General features: G+C 35.8%; 1 protein-coding gene across 2 annotated transcripts; it reads right to left on the reverse strand.

Annotated features, from left to right (window-relative positions):
• Positions 1 to 937: 937 nt before the first annotated feature.
• On the reverse strand, positions 938 to 9,496 carry LOC132303662 (cyclin-dependent kinase F-4-like). Of its 2 annotated transcripts, none has more exons than XM_059801011.1 (19): positions 9,277 to 9,496; positions 6,652 to 6,906; positions 6,526 to 6,577; positions 5,817 to 6,417; positions 5,653 to 5,731; positions 5,489 to 5,557; positions 5,312 to 5,401; positions 5,087 to 5,225; positions 4,638 to 4,740; positions 4,483 to 4,535; positions 4,332 to 4,398; positions 3,835 to 3,943; positions 3,537 to 3,602; positions 3,093 to 3,161; positions 2,936 to 2,999; positions 2,716 to 2,838; positions 1,923 to 1,954; positions 1,734 to 1,815; positions 938 to 1,358 (listed from the first exon to the last, which is right to left on the reverse strand). In XM_059801011.1, the coding sequence occupies exons 4-19, from the start codon at positions 5,822 to 5,824 to the stop codon at positions 1,141 to 1,143; spliced, it is 1,371 nt and encodes a 456-aa protein (XP_059656994.1). In that variant the 5' UTR covers positions 5,825 to 6,417; positions 6,526 to 6,577; positions 6,652 to 6,906; positions 9,277 to 9,496; the 3' UTR covers positions 938 to 1,140. The 2 variants fall into 2 exon arrangements, with proteins under 2 accessions (XP_059656994.1, XP_059656995.1); XM_059801012.1 differs by having other exon boundaries at positions 2,716 to 2,829; positions 9,277 to 9,495.
• Positions 9,497 to 16,290: the final 6,794 nt, after the last annotated feature.

A 16,290-nucleotide genomic window follows, 5' to 3' on the forward strand; every position in this document is an offset into this window, starting at 1 on the left:
TTTTTTATTTGTTTTAGATGTTATGGGATCATCATTCGGCTTTACATTTACATCTGGGCTTCTTTTTTCTTTTTCTTTTTCTTTTCTTTTCTTTTTTTTTTTTTTTTTTTTTTTTTTTTTTTTTTGTAATACTTACTATTTATCGGATGAGAAATGAATCGGAAAGCTTATATATAATCTCCTTTTATGTTGATATTATCAAGTTGAAATAGTTGGATGAGATCATGAGACAAATGTAATTGCATTAGTATAGAAAGAAAAGTGTGTATATCTACCGTTATACTGACACTGATAAGATAACTACACAACTTCCTTTCTAGTCTTCCTATCATATAGACAATGCTTTGCTTTATTTTCTTGACTTAATTCATCACTTAATCTTTTAATTATGAAATAAGTACCATACAAAATGAAATAAAATCTAGAGTAACAGTGACTTCAAAAATATCATCAATTTGAAAATTATTGCTTAAATGTCTTGTTTAATTGGAATGAAGAACGGAAAGAAAGAGGAGAGGAGTCCAACGACACGTTTTCCATCTATGGAAGAGAGGAGTAAAAGAAGAAAAACCATTACATAGAAATATAACCATTTTTAGCTTCTAATAATTAAAAAAATCACTGTACCAACATGTGGAACTGGTAAAAGAACATATAAAATCTCTTTAGACCAAACAGAATGGGATGGGAAGAAATGGATCATCCATTCCTCCCACCTCCAACCAAACAATACATAGTATTTTTATTTATCTTTTATCAGAAGACAAGGGGCACATCCATCTTTTTCAATCCTATCCTATCCTCACAGGAATAGGATAGCCTTGCTTTAGCGCCGAATTGCAGTAATGGTACAATGGCAAATCAGATCAAATTCAAATCAAATGCCCTTCAAAGGAATCGGAAAAAAAAAAATCAAGCAGTAGTAAAAACAATGATATAACACAAGCCACAACTTTGAACCATATTATTATATTAAACAATCATCAAACATCTCACAAAACACGAAGTAACATTTACTTAGTTAATTGGTAACCAAACAAACTTGACCAAGCCACAAACAGAAAAGGCAATATTTGCGCAAGAGAACAACAATCCCATTGTTATTTCATAATCCATTTTCACCTCCCATCAGACATTTCTTCATCCCACAATTTTCCGGGAATAAGTTCTTCCGGGTTGAATGTCCTGCGATCGTCGAAGAAACGAATCAGAGTGGCCATTCCATCCTCCAGCCTTCAGAGGTGGTGGCAAGGGCTGCCTTGCGGGCACGGGCACTCTACCAGAACCAACCGTCATGTTTGCCAACTTCTCAATTGTATCAGAAACTCCGCGTGATCCTTTACCGCTGTAAATGGATGCTGCCAACCCACGCAGTTAATCATGTTTAGATTGAAATCAATATAAACTAAATTGCTCTTTCGTGAGCAAAACCAGAAAACACTGGAACACAAATATTTGCACGATGAGCCCAATAAATTTTCATGCACTTGAAAATCTATATTGAGCAAAACCTTAGTGAGGAAACTATGGGTTTGAGCTAAACGAATGTTATGGTTCAGCAATTAGAAATTTTCACTAAAATTTTTATACACACGAGTCTCCATTTGTGATGCTGCAGGAGGTCAAACTCGTTTAATGTCACACTTGTGTTCTCATACTTGGAAAGAAAGTCACTTGTGTTCTCATACTTGGAAAGAAAAACACACTAAAATATTATCGTGGACAGAACTTACTTGGACTGTTCCTTGCAGGCGGTCCATATCTTGGTGGAGGTTTGGCAGAGCTCTTCAAATATTTATCGTTCTTAATTGCATCCTAGGAACCACCCAAGAAAGAAAGACAAAGAATTAATAATAACAATAATGACCTCAACAAATCAACAAATGTGCACCCACTAAAATGCAAAGTATATGACAAGTCACCTGATTATTCATTTCCAACTTCCGTTGCACACCTGGAAAATTGTCAGAATAAGATGAGAATATATGAGTATCAACTTGCACCAGAGTAAATAATTCAAGAGGGGAAAAAGGCGCACACACACACACAGATGTCCGACGACGACTGGCACATCACCTCTGATTTCTTTCATGCAGTGTGAAGAGGGAAAAAAAACAAAATAAAAAAATAACCATGGGAATAAGCATATAATCCTGATAACCGATGAGATAATTATTCTATCTGGCTTCAAAATCAGAAAACCAATGTGGTTTCCATGGTAACAGCAGAATTTTCCACTTTCAAGTTGTCGGCTATAATAATCAGCTTTGGCACGGAAATTTGTTATCAACACAATTCTCAGAGAACCCTAAATATTTTTCAGTTACCAGCATCTCATGTTTTAACAATGTCATTTTTGTATATTTTCCCTCTAGGAATAGGCATAGATGCATACTTTGGCTTTTGGTAAAATCCTTGTCAAGTTTCAGGAGCAGATGCTACAGATGCAGCATTTAAATTGTTTCCCTTTTTATTTCTGTTGCCTCAACCTAAGTCGCACAATTTTTTTAAAATGGTACCGCTCTCACGATCTGTGACGCTCCCGCTTTATGTGACTTAGGTCTCAACTGAATATAGGGTGAAGACTAAAACTAGGACATTAACACAGAACAATAATATCTTGTATTAAATTCAAATTGGAGTTACCATCAATTAAGATACCAAAACAATCATACAATAGGGGCGAGTATCATTCCTTATAAGTTAATGCATCACCTGTGCTTAGAGACACATTAGCTCTGGCAGTTGAGTTGATTGTGGGCTTCATACTAGACAAAGTCCCAGAATGCTTCCTGGCACTTTTCTGCTCAAAAGATCCCCTAGTTCCAGCTGCAACAACTGAAACAAATCATTTATAGAAGAAACGAGAATGAAACGAATTAGGCTATCCATTCATTGTCCCAGAAAAATAACATTGTGAGGGAAAAGGACAAACCAGATGGAGGTGTTCTAGCAATAACATTTTTGGAACGAAGAGATGGTGGAACATAATAACAACTCTGCCACATCAAAGAATGCAAATCAATGCTTTACAACTAAATCCAAAAGGTAATAAACTCAAAGAAACACTAATGCATGTTATAATATGTCACCTGGAAGAATGGATGCTGGAGGGCCTCCAATGCGGTTGGCCTCTTGCAAGGATTCCATGAACATAGTAACTATATATTTGAGAAGAAATGACCAACACATTATTATAAGTTCAATGGTAACAATCATCAAACTCTATTTCAAAAAATGGGTCAATCATATTGAACTCCCTTGTGGTTTGCCATACAATTGCAAGGACCTTCCCTCATTTTTTAAAAATTACAGTCCTCCGGTTGGAAACTTCTATGTAATTACCAAACAAGAGGGAGTTTCATGTAATTACAGTAAACCAAAATGGGGTCCAGTGTAATATACCCTCAAAAAATTGATAATAAATTCTCCAAATTTATATTCATATGCATGTCAGAGAAAAATTAAACAAATATGATGGAAAATGACTGAAGAAAGAATAGCAGCTGCTACAATTGTAAAAAACCAGTACTTACTCTAACAAGACTGATTGCATCCTCGCTTACAGATGGCATCAACACAGAGAGATGAACACCAGTAAGCTGCAATTTCAAATTTAAAAGCAAGGTTACAATGGACTATTTATATAATACACACAGGATATTACATTAATTGACATAATAACACTATAGTCAATTACCGATAACAAAGTCAATACTAAATCAATCACAAAAATGTAAGCTTTTCATTAATATAAATTAGCGAGGAAAAAAAACATAAACATGTAACATTTTTTATTGCACTAAAAGCACACAAAAACCAAGCTCAACTGACCTGTGGGAACTGGTAGTTTATAGCACTTGCTAGTTGAAGTCCCTCAGCCCATTCACTTTCAGTCGGAGTGCCTATGACGTTGCATATTTTGTATATCTCATCCGCTTCACTGCATCCACATTGTCACAAAGAGAATTACAACTATAAACAAATACAAAAATAAAATTGTAAAGAGTAGAGTCCATTGAAATCAATATTCAAATCGCATTCAAAGCATGAAATGCAACATTGAACATGTCAAAATTAACATGTGAATTGGAGGGAGGGGAAATCATATATCGCTAATTAAATTTCAGATGTGTTATTTAGAACATCATGTATGATGTAACATAATCTTGGTTTGCATCAATCAAGAGATAGGCGAAGGAGTACACCCTTCTAGAGAACCAACCTCGCCAAATATCCCCAATCAGATCAATCAATACGGTAATTTGAAGTTAACTTTTCGTAACCATAAAAGAAACAAAGGAGATTGAAAGGATACGATATGTATGTACCTTGAACCAGGAAAAAGAGGACGAAGAGTGAACAGTTCAGCCATTATTGCCCCCATTGCCCACATATCTAGAGGTAGGAAAAGAATAAATTATAATTCTTAAGTAATTCGTTGAAAACCTTTCAAAAATAGAGGCCAAATTTTCTACTCACCAACTGCAGAGTTATATGTTGGTGATTGAAGCAGAACTTCAGGGGCCCGATACCTATCAAATCCACATTTTACGAATCAATAATCAAAAGCAACAAGCAGAACTAAGGTTTAAAGAGAATACAAATACATAAGAAAAGTGGGAAAAATCACCCACCAGCGTGTTGAGACATATTCCGTATATGGTGGTTGAGAATTGATCTCGCGAGCAAGGCCAAAATCAGCAATTTTAATAATGTCTTTTGAAACCAGCAAGTTCTCTGCAAACATGCGCACGCTAAATGTTTTATATGCATAACACAATAATGTACACTAGTTAAATTGGCAGGTACAATATTTGAAAATTATAATCCCACAACCAGTTGATTTGTCTGTTTAAACGCTGCTGATATAGAGATGTTTCACATATTGCTGCCAAGCAATTATTCCAAAAGTAACATCAACCATGTACAAGTGTTGAAAATCCTCATAGTTGAAAAGCCTCATATTTAGAAAGTAGATTTAACTAGATGCAACATTTCCAAAACTACACTACAGCAGTGTCTTTTGATTTCATTTCAACTATCTAGTTCCCTATCTATATTATTGAACGCTAGAAATAATCACCTGGTTTAAGGTCGCGATGAAAGTATCCATGACGATGCATGTATGCAAGACCTTGAAATACTTGGAAGCACCAATTTTTTATTTCAGCTTCTGAGAAAAGCTTTGCCCTGTTTTTCATAAGTTGGTATAGGTTGCATTCCTGGACATAAAATCAGCATTTTAAATATTTAATAACAAGTAATCAATGGATGATGAGATATTGACCGGATCTGGAGTGACACCTACCATGTATTCAAACACAAAGTACAAGATATCATTTTCCCTAATGACCTCCTTCAGCTTCACAATGTTTGGATGATTCATTTTCCTCAACGACTACCAACAAAACAAACACAATTTATAGAATACAGAAAACATAACCAGAGGCAAGGTGCCAAGGACAGGCAGCAGTTAAATTGTTACCTTAACTTCTCTCAAGTTTATGCATTCTTCCCACGAATAATATTTTCTCTTCATCTTTTTAATTGCAACCTGTCAAGATAAAAGATTAATTTGGAACAGCAGATTAAAAGCATTTTTTTTCACAATTAACTTCACGGGCGATCCAAATCGTAAAAAGTACTTACAACTTCACCGGTCTGCTTATTTATAGCTCGCCATACACTCCCAAATGTTCCATCACCAACTTCTTTGATTATCTTGTACCTGTACCACACACGATTGACATAATGGATCAGTAAAATCAAATCAGAAATTAGTACAAAACAAGACCCACAAAAAACCAATGTACCTCTCCATTTCTGCAATTGCAAGGGCTCGTGACGCTTTTATTTATTCAGACAAAAAATGAGCTGATAGGACAAATTTATGACGCTTATCTTAGTAGACGACTCTAAAAGAAAACTATAAAATATAAACTACTGCCTGGCTGATATAGCTGATTCCACCATCAGTTTGCTGTTGCAACGTCCATGAGCATGGAACAACGAATGGATAGACTTTGTAGCCTTATTCATGAAATATTTACGACCAACGACTCCAAAAAAAACTGCTAGGCATATAAAGAAGAAAACTCCAAGTACTATAGAACATACTGACACCAACCCAAGAAGAGTTGAGGCTGATTATCAATTCAACCAACAGATAGGATTCAATACTCCAGACAATCACACGATGCTATCACAAACTTGAAAAGATCTATCTCAGCTGATCTACATAGAATCTTTGTCGCATCTTACAGATGATATCTTGTCACTTTTAACCAGTACCCATCAGGAGAAAAGACGAAGACAGAGATCAGAACAACCAACTCTGCAAAGATTCAGTGTAACAGGCTCATCTAAAATTAAAAACGAACGCAAATTTCATTCCTTTACTTGCAGAATTCAGCCCTACAGTCATAAGAAAAAATGTCACAAAGATGAAGGTATTGCCATTTCAGAGATATTAAAATGAAAAAAATAAACACGCAAAAAAGTAAAGCATGATTAAATACGTACCCAAGAAGACGGTTTCCCAAGGATCTCGATTTGATGTTGCAGCGACAACGCACTACAGCGATAAATTTGTCAGACAAAAGTTCATCTTATAATTCTAGCTTAAAAGGAAATGAGTGTGTAGCTTACTTGCAGATCTTCCCTAAAGATCCAACGCATTTCTCAGAAAATATTTGCATCAGAACTCTTGTACTTTTCATTTAAGGGTAGCTTTCCACTAAGTGCAGTTGACAAAAGAAACAAGAAAAAAATCTCCAATGAAGAGACACCGCCAATCGAGCACTTCCTGGAATGAAGAAACCTGACAATGATAGCAAGCTGACCAAAGGTACTCCATGTCTTAACTAAAAAATATAAGCCTCTGAAATCAAAGTCCGACGCAACCTGAAAGCACAAATAAGGAATCCAAGCTTGCATCAAAATAGACAATCACGAAGAATAACTTATAATCAACTAGAAGCTAGCAAAAATATAAAATGATATGACACTGACACCATATTACATATAAAATCGCCGAATTAAAATTACCACAACCAAAAGCATGTAATTTGAAACTATGAAAATGCAATTTCAGTATGATTAATATCATGATAAATTACCAAAGCATAGCAACAACAAATCTGTTGCTGGTCTTACTCCTTGCATTTTAAATTAATGAGAATTTTGATGTCATACAGCACCTTTTGAGTCATACAAAATGATACGACTCTTGACCCCATCTAACACACTATATTACACATACAAATCCCCAAATTAAAATTAACACCCCCAAAAGCATGTGATTTGTAACTACGAAAATGCAATTTCAGTATGATTAATAACATGATAAATTACCAAAGCATAGCAACAACGAATCTGTTGCTTGTCGTACTCCTTTTGTTTTAAAATTAATGAGAATTTGAATGTCATACAGCACCTTTTTGCAGTTGTAAATTATACATGAGACTTGCATCATGATACTTTAACTAATTAACAAGAGTTGCAACAACATAGTTTGATATTCAGACAATCAAGGAAAATAATATACTTCCAAACCAATATTTAACATCAAAAACAATGTCAGCAGAACCATTAATCTTTGGAATATCTTAAAATATAATTCTACATAGTGGTGTATTGAACATAGAATCTTTCAGATCATAGAATTATAATATTATAAACACCATGGGCATGTCTTTTTTCAAAAAAGGCATGTGAATGACTAATTACAAGGCTACGTTATCTCCCTTTTGCGTACCGTATCCAAATACCCACATTCAATTTTTGGAGCCTTTTTAGCCAAGTCCATATATCCTATTGAATGAATGAACCTACCCCTGGACACGCACCTGTGCCCAACACTTGTACCCTAAGTCTGGATAGCATAGTCCAAGGGCATGGTAAACTACAACAGGCTTTCAACACGATCCCCTCCTTTACAAAAATACTGAAATTCAGTGAATAAACAACAATTATTCTTGCCCTTCCCAAAACACAGCTCTTTCCATATACATGGACTCCATAAACTCTAGCATCCATCATAAATTTCTATATTCCAATTGGTAGCGTCCACTGATATTTCTATCATGCTACATCAGCAAAGTTGTTTTCATAGGCAAAGCGATTTACTAAAGGAACCATCACAAGGTAACTAATTAATTTGCCATAGGCACAGTCATAATCTCCACCCAAGCAAGTCTTAGAAAGAACTATCCATATCATACCTAGAGCACATCTATTAGAAACTCTAGGTGAATGCTCTCATAACAGATCATCAGCTATCTAGCCTAGTGGATATCCAGTCATCCAATAAAAGTGGCGTGCATAATTGAAAATGAAGCTGGCCCGTAGCGGATATGCTGGTGTCAATGTTAACAATATAGGTTCCACAAAAGTATCAGCATTTACACTAATAATGCACTTGCTCAAAGCTAATATCCACACGACGATTGGAGTATTGGACCAGACCAAAAATCAAGAAATCATCTACATCTATGAACAAATGAACCAAGCATTGGTCTACTCAACCACCACATAAAATATAAGATCCCAAAAGTAACACACCCAAATTTCTAATAGTTCATAAATCGTGGAAAATCAAAATGCTCACCAATAGGGATTGTATCAAACTCTTTCGCACCCCCTATACCAACAACAAAATTCAAAGATCCCTTATCACAAACAATAAAAATAAATAAAGAAATAAATTTAAACCCCCTGCGATCATTAAAAGAAACCCAAAAACCAAATCTACCACAATTAACAAAAAAACATAGATGATCACCTCATCCCAATAATTCAACTTAATATTCAGGCGAACAAACCAAAACAATACCAAATGCATAGTCCTAAACCAAAACAATACCTAAGCACAACATTTTATAAAAAAAATAAAAAATAAAAAACAAAACAAAAAACAATAACCCTCGGTGAGATGTAAACTCTAACCTTAAATCTCATCAAGCATATTCAATTAAAAAATCACCTCATCCCAATCAAACCAAAATTTACCGAACCCACAATAATCCATTCCTAAACACAACGTTTCTTACAACAAACAAAACAATAACCCTAATTGAAATTCAAACTCTAACTCTGGATCTCATCGAAGCAAATTCAATAGAAAGAAAATCTGGGAGAAACAGAACCAACCTATTTAGATCTGATTCAAATCAAATATACCCAAATCAAACCCATCTTCATCCAAAAACAACAATACAACATATAATCATATACGTATATATATAGAGAGAGAGATATATAGAGGTGCGGTACCTCTGGGGTTAACGGCATAACATCAGTGGCCAGGGACGGGGGGAAAGGTCGAGACCCAGAGCTCCTCCTCCACTTTCTCTCTCTAGAAAAACAAAACCACCCACCCACCAAATTATCTCTATCTTCACTTCGTGGGCAAGAAAACCTAATTTATGCCCTTTTATCGCCCTCTTCAACCATTCATACCAACGCAATGATGTGACTCTCTCTCCTATCACAGACACAAGGAATTGTTTTTCGTACCCTTGTCTTTGTCTATTTATAGGGACGGGATGTGGCTCTGTGCTCCGCGGCCCACGGTTTCATGATGGGCACGCTCCAGATCTGATGGTTGGTGGATGGGATACTTGGTTATCATGTGGCCAGTGGTCCCCTTCCATGATTACTTATGAGAAAGAAACAATTCAAATAATTGGGTTTTCATTAAATATCAACCCATACCCAACTTTGGAAAAATGACATTTATCTTTTACCAAAAATAAATAATACTGTAAAAGAGAGAAATAATAATTACCAGTATGTAATTCCCATTTTTAAAATTTGAAATAAATATTTACTTTTTGTAATGGTATATAATGAGGGTATATTAGTAATAAGATTATAAATATTATCATTTTATTTCTTTCAATCAAATACGAAAAAAGTGTCATTTAACCAGGCAAAAAAGTAATAAGGTAATAAGATTATAAATATTCTCTTTTCATTTCTTCTAATCAAATATGAAAGAAGTGTCATTCAACCCGACAAAAAGGAAAAGAGACGTCATCGGTTATCTATGGATGGCCTCATCCATCTATTCCCTTTTCCCTTTTATCTATTCTTTCTTTTCTCGAGAGTCCAAATTAATTACTGGACGGATTGATTATTCATTACCAAAAAAAGAAAAAATTGTATTGTTAAACATTGTCAAAATAAGTTGAATATTTGTTTCAAAATAAGTTAAATTTTTGTGTCAAACAAATTTTTTTTTTTGACGTTCTTTGATTTTATTGTTTTAGAGGAATATAAGGAGAATATCCAAATTACATTTAGGTTGGAATATTCCTCCTAACATTAAGGTCAATCAACTATTCTCCTTCTTAAATTTTTAAAACAAATTAAAAATTGAGGTCAATAATAAAAGAAACAAAAAATCCAAAGTCAAAGGAATTGGAGGTTTGTCTTCCATATATTGACATAAATGCGTGTTTGATTTTGCAGCAAGTGAAAGAAAAAAAAGGTGAATTTCAAGGTCTCATTTTGGATAATAACTTATCCGGACTAGTGACATTACGTGATCCATTTATTATAAATGTTAATATTTAATTAGTTGATGATAACGTCTTTAATGTAATTTTTCTTCGCATATTGGTGAAATTTTGTTCTTTGAAGGTGTGGTTCCATGATGTCCATTCCGGACTAGTGACATTACGTGATCCATTTATTATAAATGTTAATATTTAATTAGTTGATGATAACGTCTTTAATATAATTTTTCTCCGCATATTGGTGAAATTTTGTTCTTTGAAGGTGTGGTTCCATGATGTCCATTTCCTCCCAAAAAAAAAAAGATAATAATAAAATAAAAAAAAAAAAATACTACATTATACACACATGGTATTTGTGGAATTAGTTAGGTCATGGATGGGTGTGGGCTGGCAAAATATTCTACCTTATCCCAATTACTTTATTTATTCCATGAAACTAATTTATTAACTTTTGTGGGAAAACAAAAATCGTAGTAGTAGTGTATTATGCTGAGGTGTTCTGATTTTGTCTCGAGGTGGCGCCACGTGTCCAACCACATGCAAATGTGTAAAGAAGAAAGAGGAAGCTTCACTTTCAAAATGGGGTGACCTAATAGGGCTACCAAACTGAATCACCTTTTTGGTCTTTTCCCATGAAAATGGCCAACAAAGTTGTTGGGCTGGGCCTGTCATGGGTTGGTTATTTTGACTGGTCCAATTATATATTATCTTTAAAATCTAATTATTGAAGGACTAATATGTTTCACATTGTTGTTGTCTAGTATTTATTTTTTTAAAGTTAATTTTACATCAAGGTTTACTCAAAGAAAGTATAAACCATTAGGAAATTGCCCTTTCTTTTTCAATGGGTCCAATAGGCCATATTTTAAGAGCAATTGGATAAATTAAATGGAATTATGTAACAATATAAGTATATTTTTATATTGTGCAAATAAGATAACGGAGTTGAACCGTTCAGATAAAGGAGCCAAATGGATAAAAATCTTATGATACGGAAGACTAGATACAGCTCGGAAGAATAGCTTGAATTTAAATAGCAAGATGAGACCATATGACAGGGACGGACACAGAAACTCAAATGAGAGGGGGCAATATTGAATTTTTTAATAATTTTAGGGAGGCAAAACTAATATTTTGTAAGTAGATATATCAAAATGACAAAAAGTAGGCCAAAATAATGAAAAAAAAAAAATTTCGCGGGGGACAATTATACCATGGGTCCATCCCTACTAGCTGATAAGGTAACAAGGATGACTGTTAATTCAAAATTCAAGATGGGATTTTTAACAATCCCTCCAAGATTACAATAACTCTAACTCGAACGAAATGTTAAAAAATTATAAGTTGCATAACCAATAAGGTACAAGACAATTAAGACATTAAATTATTACTTTTATTTTAGAGTTTCAGTGCAACGGTGACGGTCTTTGATTGTCGAAAAGCTCTTAGCATGCACCACCCGTCATTAACGGATCCAAAGAATTGTATGAGAAGGGATGGCCTTGAACAACAATAAATATATAGTGAAATATCATTTCACAAAAAAGTGGGGATATTTTTAAGATTTTTACAAAAATTTATAGGTAATTTTGTAAATAAAAAAATTTCAATGAGGGTGCTTGAAAGTGATTAGCGAAGAAGGTAAGGCCAGAGTATGACTCTATGAGAGTGTTTGAGTATGCATGTGATGGTGTGATTAGTGAAAATACAAGAAATTTAAATAACTCGAATGAATATTATAATACTAATAAGAATATCACATCATATCTTAGAGATTGAGAGTTCAAATTCTATAAAAAATTACTTTTAAAATAATTTTTTGATAATTGTTTGATGCATATGGGATCGGGATATTACCGATATTGCAAAATTAATTTTGTGTAAGAGAAAATATAAAGATAAAAGTTTTGCAATTTTTTTGAAAAGTGAATTATTTGTATATAAACATTTGCAAGTGTGTATAAAATACTTATAACTATGTGTTATTTGATAACTTTAATTTAGCACTTAATTTTGAATGAATTAAACTTTTATTCAATTAAATAGGTTTGGTAATATAATTTGAATGTCACTAAAAATTTAAAAATATACTAATTTTTTATTTTATTTTTGTCCACCTAAAATTTAATTATTAAAATTTTCAATAGTTAATTTTTTATTTTATCGAACACTAAAACTCTTGAAATGAAATTCAAAATTGCATAGACATTCAGGTGGTTCTTGGACCACATATCATTAAGTTGCTCGCAAGTCACATCGTTAACCATGTGGGCTTGTTCTATGGAAACGGTTGCCCCATACTATAAAAAAACAATAAACAAAAAACAAAAACAAAACTGGAGTTCAGTGGGCTGGCGACCGTAATTTCATGATAAGTTGGACCTTCATTAGGGACGACCTGTCATGGGTTCAGTGGGGATAATTGCGTCAATTGAAATTTTTTTGTTTTTTTTTGAAATTATATATTTATAAAATAAAAAAAAAAAAACATCCGCTATTGTCCCATATGGTACGGGTAGGGAGTCATACAATATGACGATTTAAAATTAAAAAACTAACAAGTTTAACTGTAGTTTTTTATCCTGTTAAGTTTTTTTCGAAAGATAAAATAAATATACACACCCTTTTGTCACGAATGGACTCAAATTCCTCCCATCTTCTTTGAGGATAAGTAGGTTATAATGCTATGCCAAAGGCCTTTGGAGTTTGGTACCTTGTGAAACCACAACATGAGCTAGGATGTGGTTTGCTTGGTTGAGAGGGAGAGAGTACAGTTTGGTAGAGGATAGCCCTCCATTAGAAGATAAAAATGGTCATATCATCACCCCTTCATCACCCAATTGTTTACTCTACAGTTTACATGCAATCAGAGAGACCACCATTGTGCCTACACAAAACATTACACGTGAAATGGAATGGCGATTGCAGAGGCATTCATGCGTCCATGGACCACCCATGGGGCTATAGTGGCCCAGTTCATTTAATTTCACAGATGCCTCTTGGTTTTGGCTATAATAGGGCCTTTTTATAGTTTGGAGATTGAAAATTGGTTTCACTGTTTTGGGACCAAAAGCACCCTGATGACACCTTTCAACATTTTTAACCACAAAAGACAAACACTAATATATATATATAGTATTAATTTTAATTTTATTGAGCCTCTGATTACTCTTATCAACCATGTTAGTATGATGGTATGGGTGGACTTGAACTAACTATGGAGTAATTTCAAGATGGGACTTCAAATAGGAATCCAATGACATAAATCTTGGATCTGGAGGCTCTTTTTCTCAAGCAGTGTTTGAATGGTTTTTAGAGTGTCGATTCATGATGTGCTTATGTAGTAATTACATTATATCATTATTTTAAAGTGTTAAACTTTGTACGAGGTTATTGTCCTATGATATAGTGCGTTACACTAATGATGCAGAACGCTGAAAGGAATCTAGGTTCTCATTAAGAAATTATCTTTGCAATTATTCGGTGTGGAGACAAATATCGTTTATATCGTCTAGGATACAAAAGAAAGTTAACTAGTTTATCTCATAGTGAAGAAATTTTTTCTCATTAAATCGTTACAACTACATGCATGAATGTTGAGTTGTGGCTTCAATTTTCTTTTAACCAGTTTTGACCTATTTGCATATCTTGGATCTAATATCTACGTAGTAATTTTTATTGAATTCCAAATCAGAGGAAACATACGGAGAGTGAGACAAAGGGTGTACTGGGACTCGAGAGACTGTAATCTCTCTTCTTTGATCTTTATCGTAAATATAGATTATATATAAACCGAACCATGTTAAATCCCTGTGTTTTGTATGGTGTTTGATTTTTAGATTATTTTTTTCTTCAATTCTTGATTGGGTTTGTTCTTAGCCAATATTTGTCATAACAATAAATGCAAATGGAATTTACAATTTCAATCACCAAAATACTAAAGTAAAACTATCAGCTATTGCTGCTGTAGTTAAAAGTAAAACTATCTCCGTGTGTTAAAAGTGGTATTTAAACAAGTTAAATGATATGATTGATTTGTTTAATAAATAGGCAGTTTTAACACAACATGAAGCTAAATCATGAACAACATTTGGTATGGATTGAGAAATTTCTGATGAATCTAAATGGAATTGTGATGAGTTACAAGGTGCTAAAGCCCAACTTAATCTAATCGAAATGCAAATTATATTCTTTAGAAGTTACAATTCTTCATTGCAGTTAGTATGAAGAGATTATGTCACAACTTTTACATGACTTTTATGTATAAATTAAGCGGAGCGCATATTCGATGAGAGCGGTACGCTCGTCCAGAGCTCTTTTCTCGAAAGCCATCCGAGCAGACTGTTCGTCAGCCAGAAGGCGCTGGAGTTCTGCCTTCTCTTCTCTAATTGATTCACGCTCAGTCTGCCAGACGCTCTTTTCAAGCTGGAGGGCATCCTTCTCATCCTGAAGGGAATCATTCTCCTTCTTCAGGACATCTCTCTCTTGTTCGGTTTTGTCAAGCCGAGCTAGTACCTCGGTATTCTTCATGGCAAGGAGGTCGTTTTCTTTATTAGCCACCTCCAGGCTGTCAGAAAACTTACGGGCCCTGGCGTTCCCCATCTCCACCTGCTTCTGCATGGCCATCATTCCGAACAATGTCTGCATAGGTGCACATTAAAAACGGTTAAGCCAATAGTCAGGTCGGGCGAAGGCAAGACCAAATAATATGAGAGAATTCATGAGTTGGAAAATAAAAGTCACCTCCATAGCAGATTGGGGAAAGCGGCTGAACACGTCCTTCTGGGAAAGGCCCTTTGCCGCCTCAAGGTCCTTCGGAGTCCACATGCTCCTGTAGTAGGCCATAGCGGTCTGGCCATCCTTCAGCATGGTTTCGTTCGGTTTCACGAACGTCCCATCCGTTCGGGTGTACCGAGGGGCCCATGGCGGCAAGGTAGGGACAGAAGGGGGGCCTGAAGCAGAAGCGGAGCCACCAGCTGCAGCAGGCCCAGAGGGAGCAGGATGTCACGATCCGATTCCTAACGATGCCATGAGCATAGAAGATACGCATGCTGGTTGGCTAAGAACATTCATTGACTGGGAATGGTTCCAGGGAAGGGGCGTGCAGGACCACAGGATGGTACCTTTTCAGAGTTCAGGCAGGTCGACTCGGTTCAGTTCGAGGTGCTTGTCGCTAGTCTTGGACTTGACTATGAAGAAGGGAGTTGGCCATCCCTGCACAAACTGGTCGGGAGCTGGAGCCGTTCCCCTGACGAGGCCATGGCAGGCCGAAACCAGTCAGCATGTATCCTTGGGAGGGCAGGTCGTGGTGGCTGACTAGGGCGCTTGCGCGAGCTGAAGCAACACCTTGGTGCCGCACGGGCCGTGCCGCTGCGCCAAATCTCTAGGCCCGTGACAAATGGTATCAGAGCAGGACTTGGGGAAAAGCACAAAGGTGTGCCCCCTTGTCGATCCCGGGGTCTTGAGAATGAAGACGGTGCACTGAAAAAGCGTCGGTGGGTAATCAATGCTGTTGGAGGAGAGCCTCCATCTCCCCATGAAGATGCGTCCTTTAAGCCGGAGGGCCGCGCGCATCGGATGGCCGGAGGGCCGCGCGCACCAAAGTTCTTGCAAGTTCAAGAGGCGTGCAAACCGTTGTGAAGGGCGGGTATCAAGTCAGCCGGAGGGCGCTTGTTTGCTCGGGGTGTCGCGGAGGCGGCATAACGTGGGGTTGCGTCCCGAAGAAGTGGGCGTCCCTTTAGCCCGAAACCCTATCATTGGGCGAGTG

The sequence above is a fragment of the Cornus florida genome, unplaced genomic scaffold (genome assembly GCF_030987335.1).
Source record: "Cornus florida cultivar Cherokee Brave unplaced genomic scaffold, ASM3098733v1 CherokeeBrave_3.0.0_Hap2_Chr04, whole genome shotgun sequence".
In the NCBI taxonomy this organism is placed as follows: Eukaryota; Viridiplantae; Streptophyta; class Magnoliopsida; order Cornales; family Cornaceae; genus Cornus; species Cornus florida.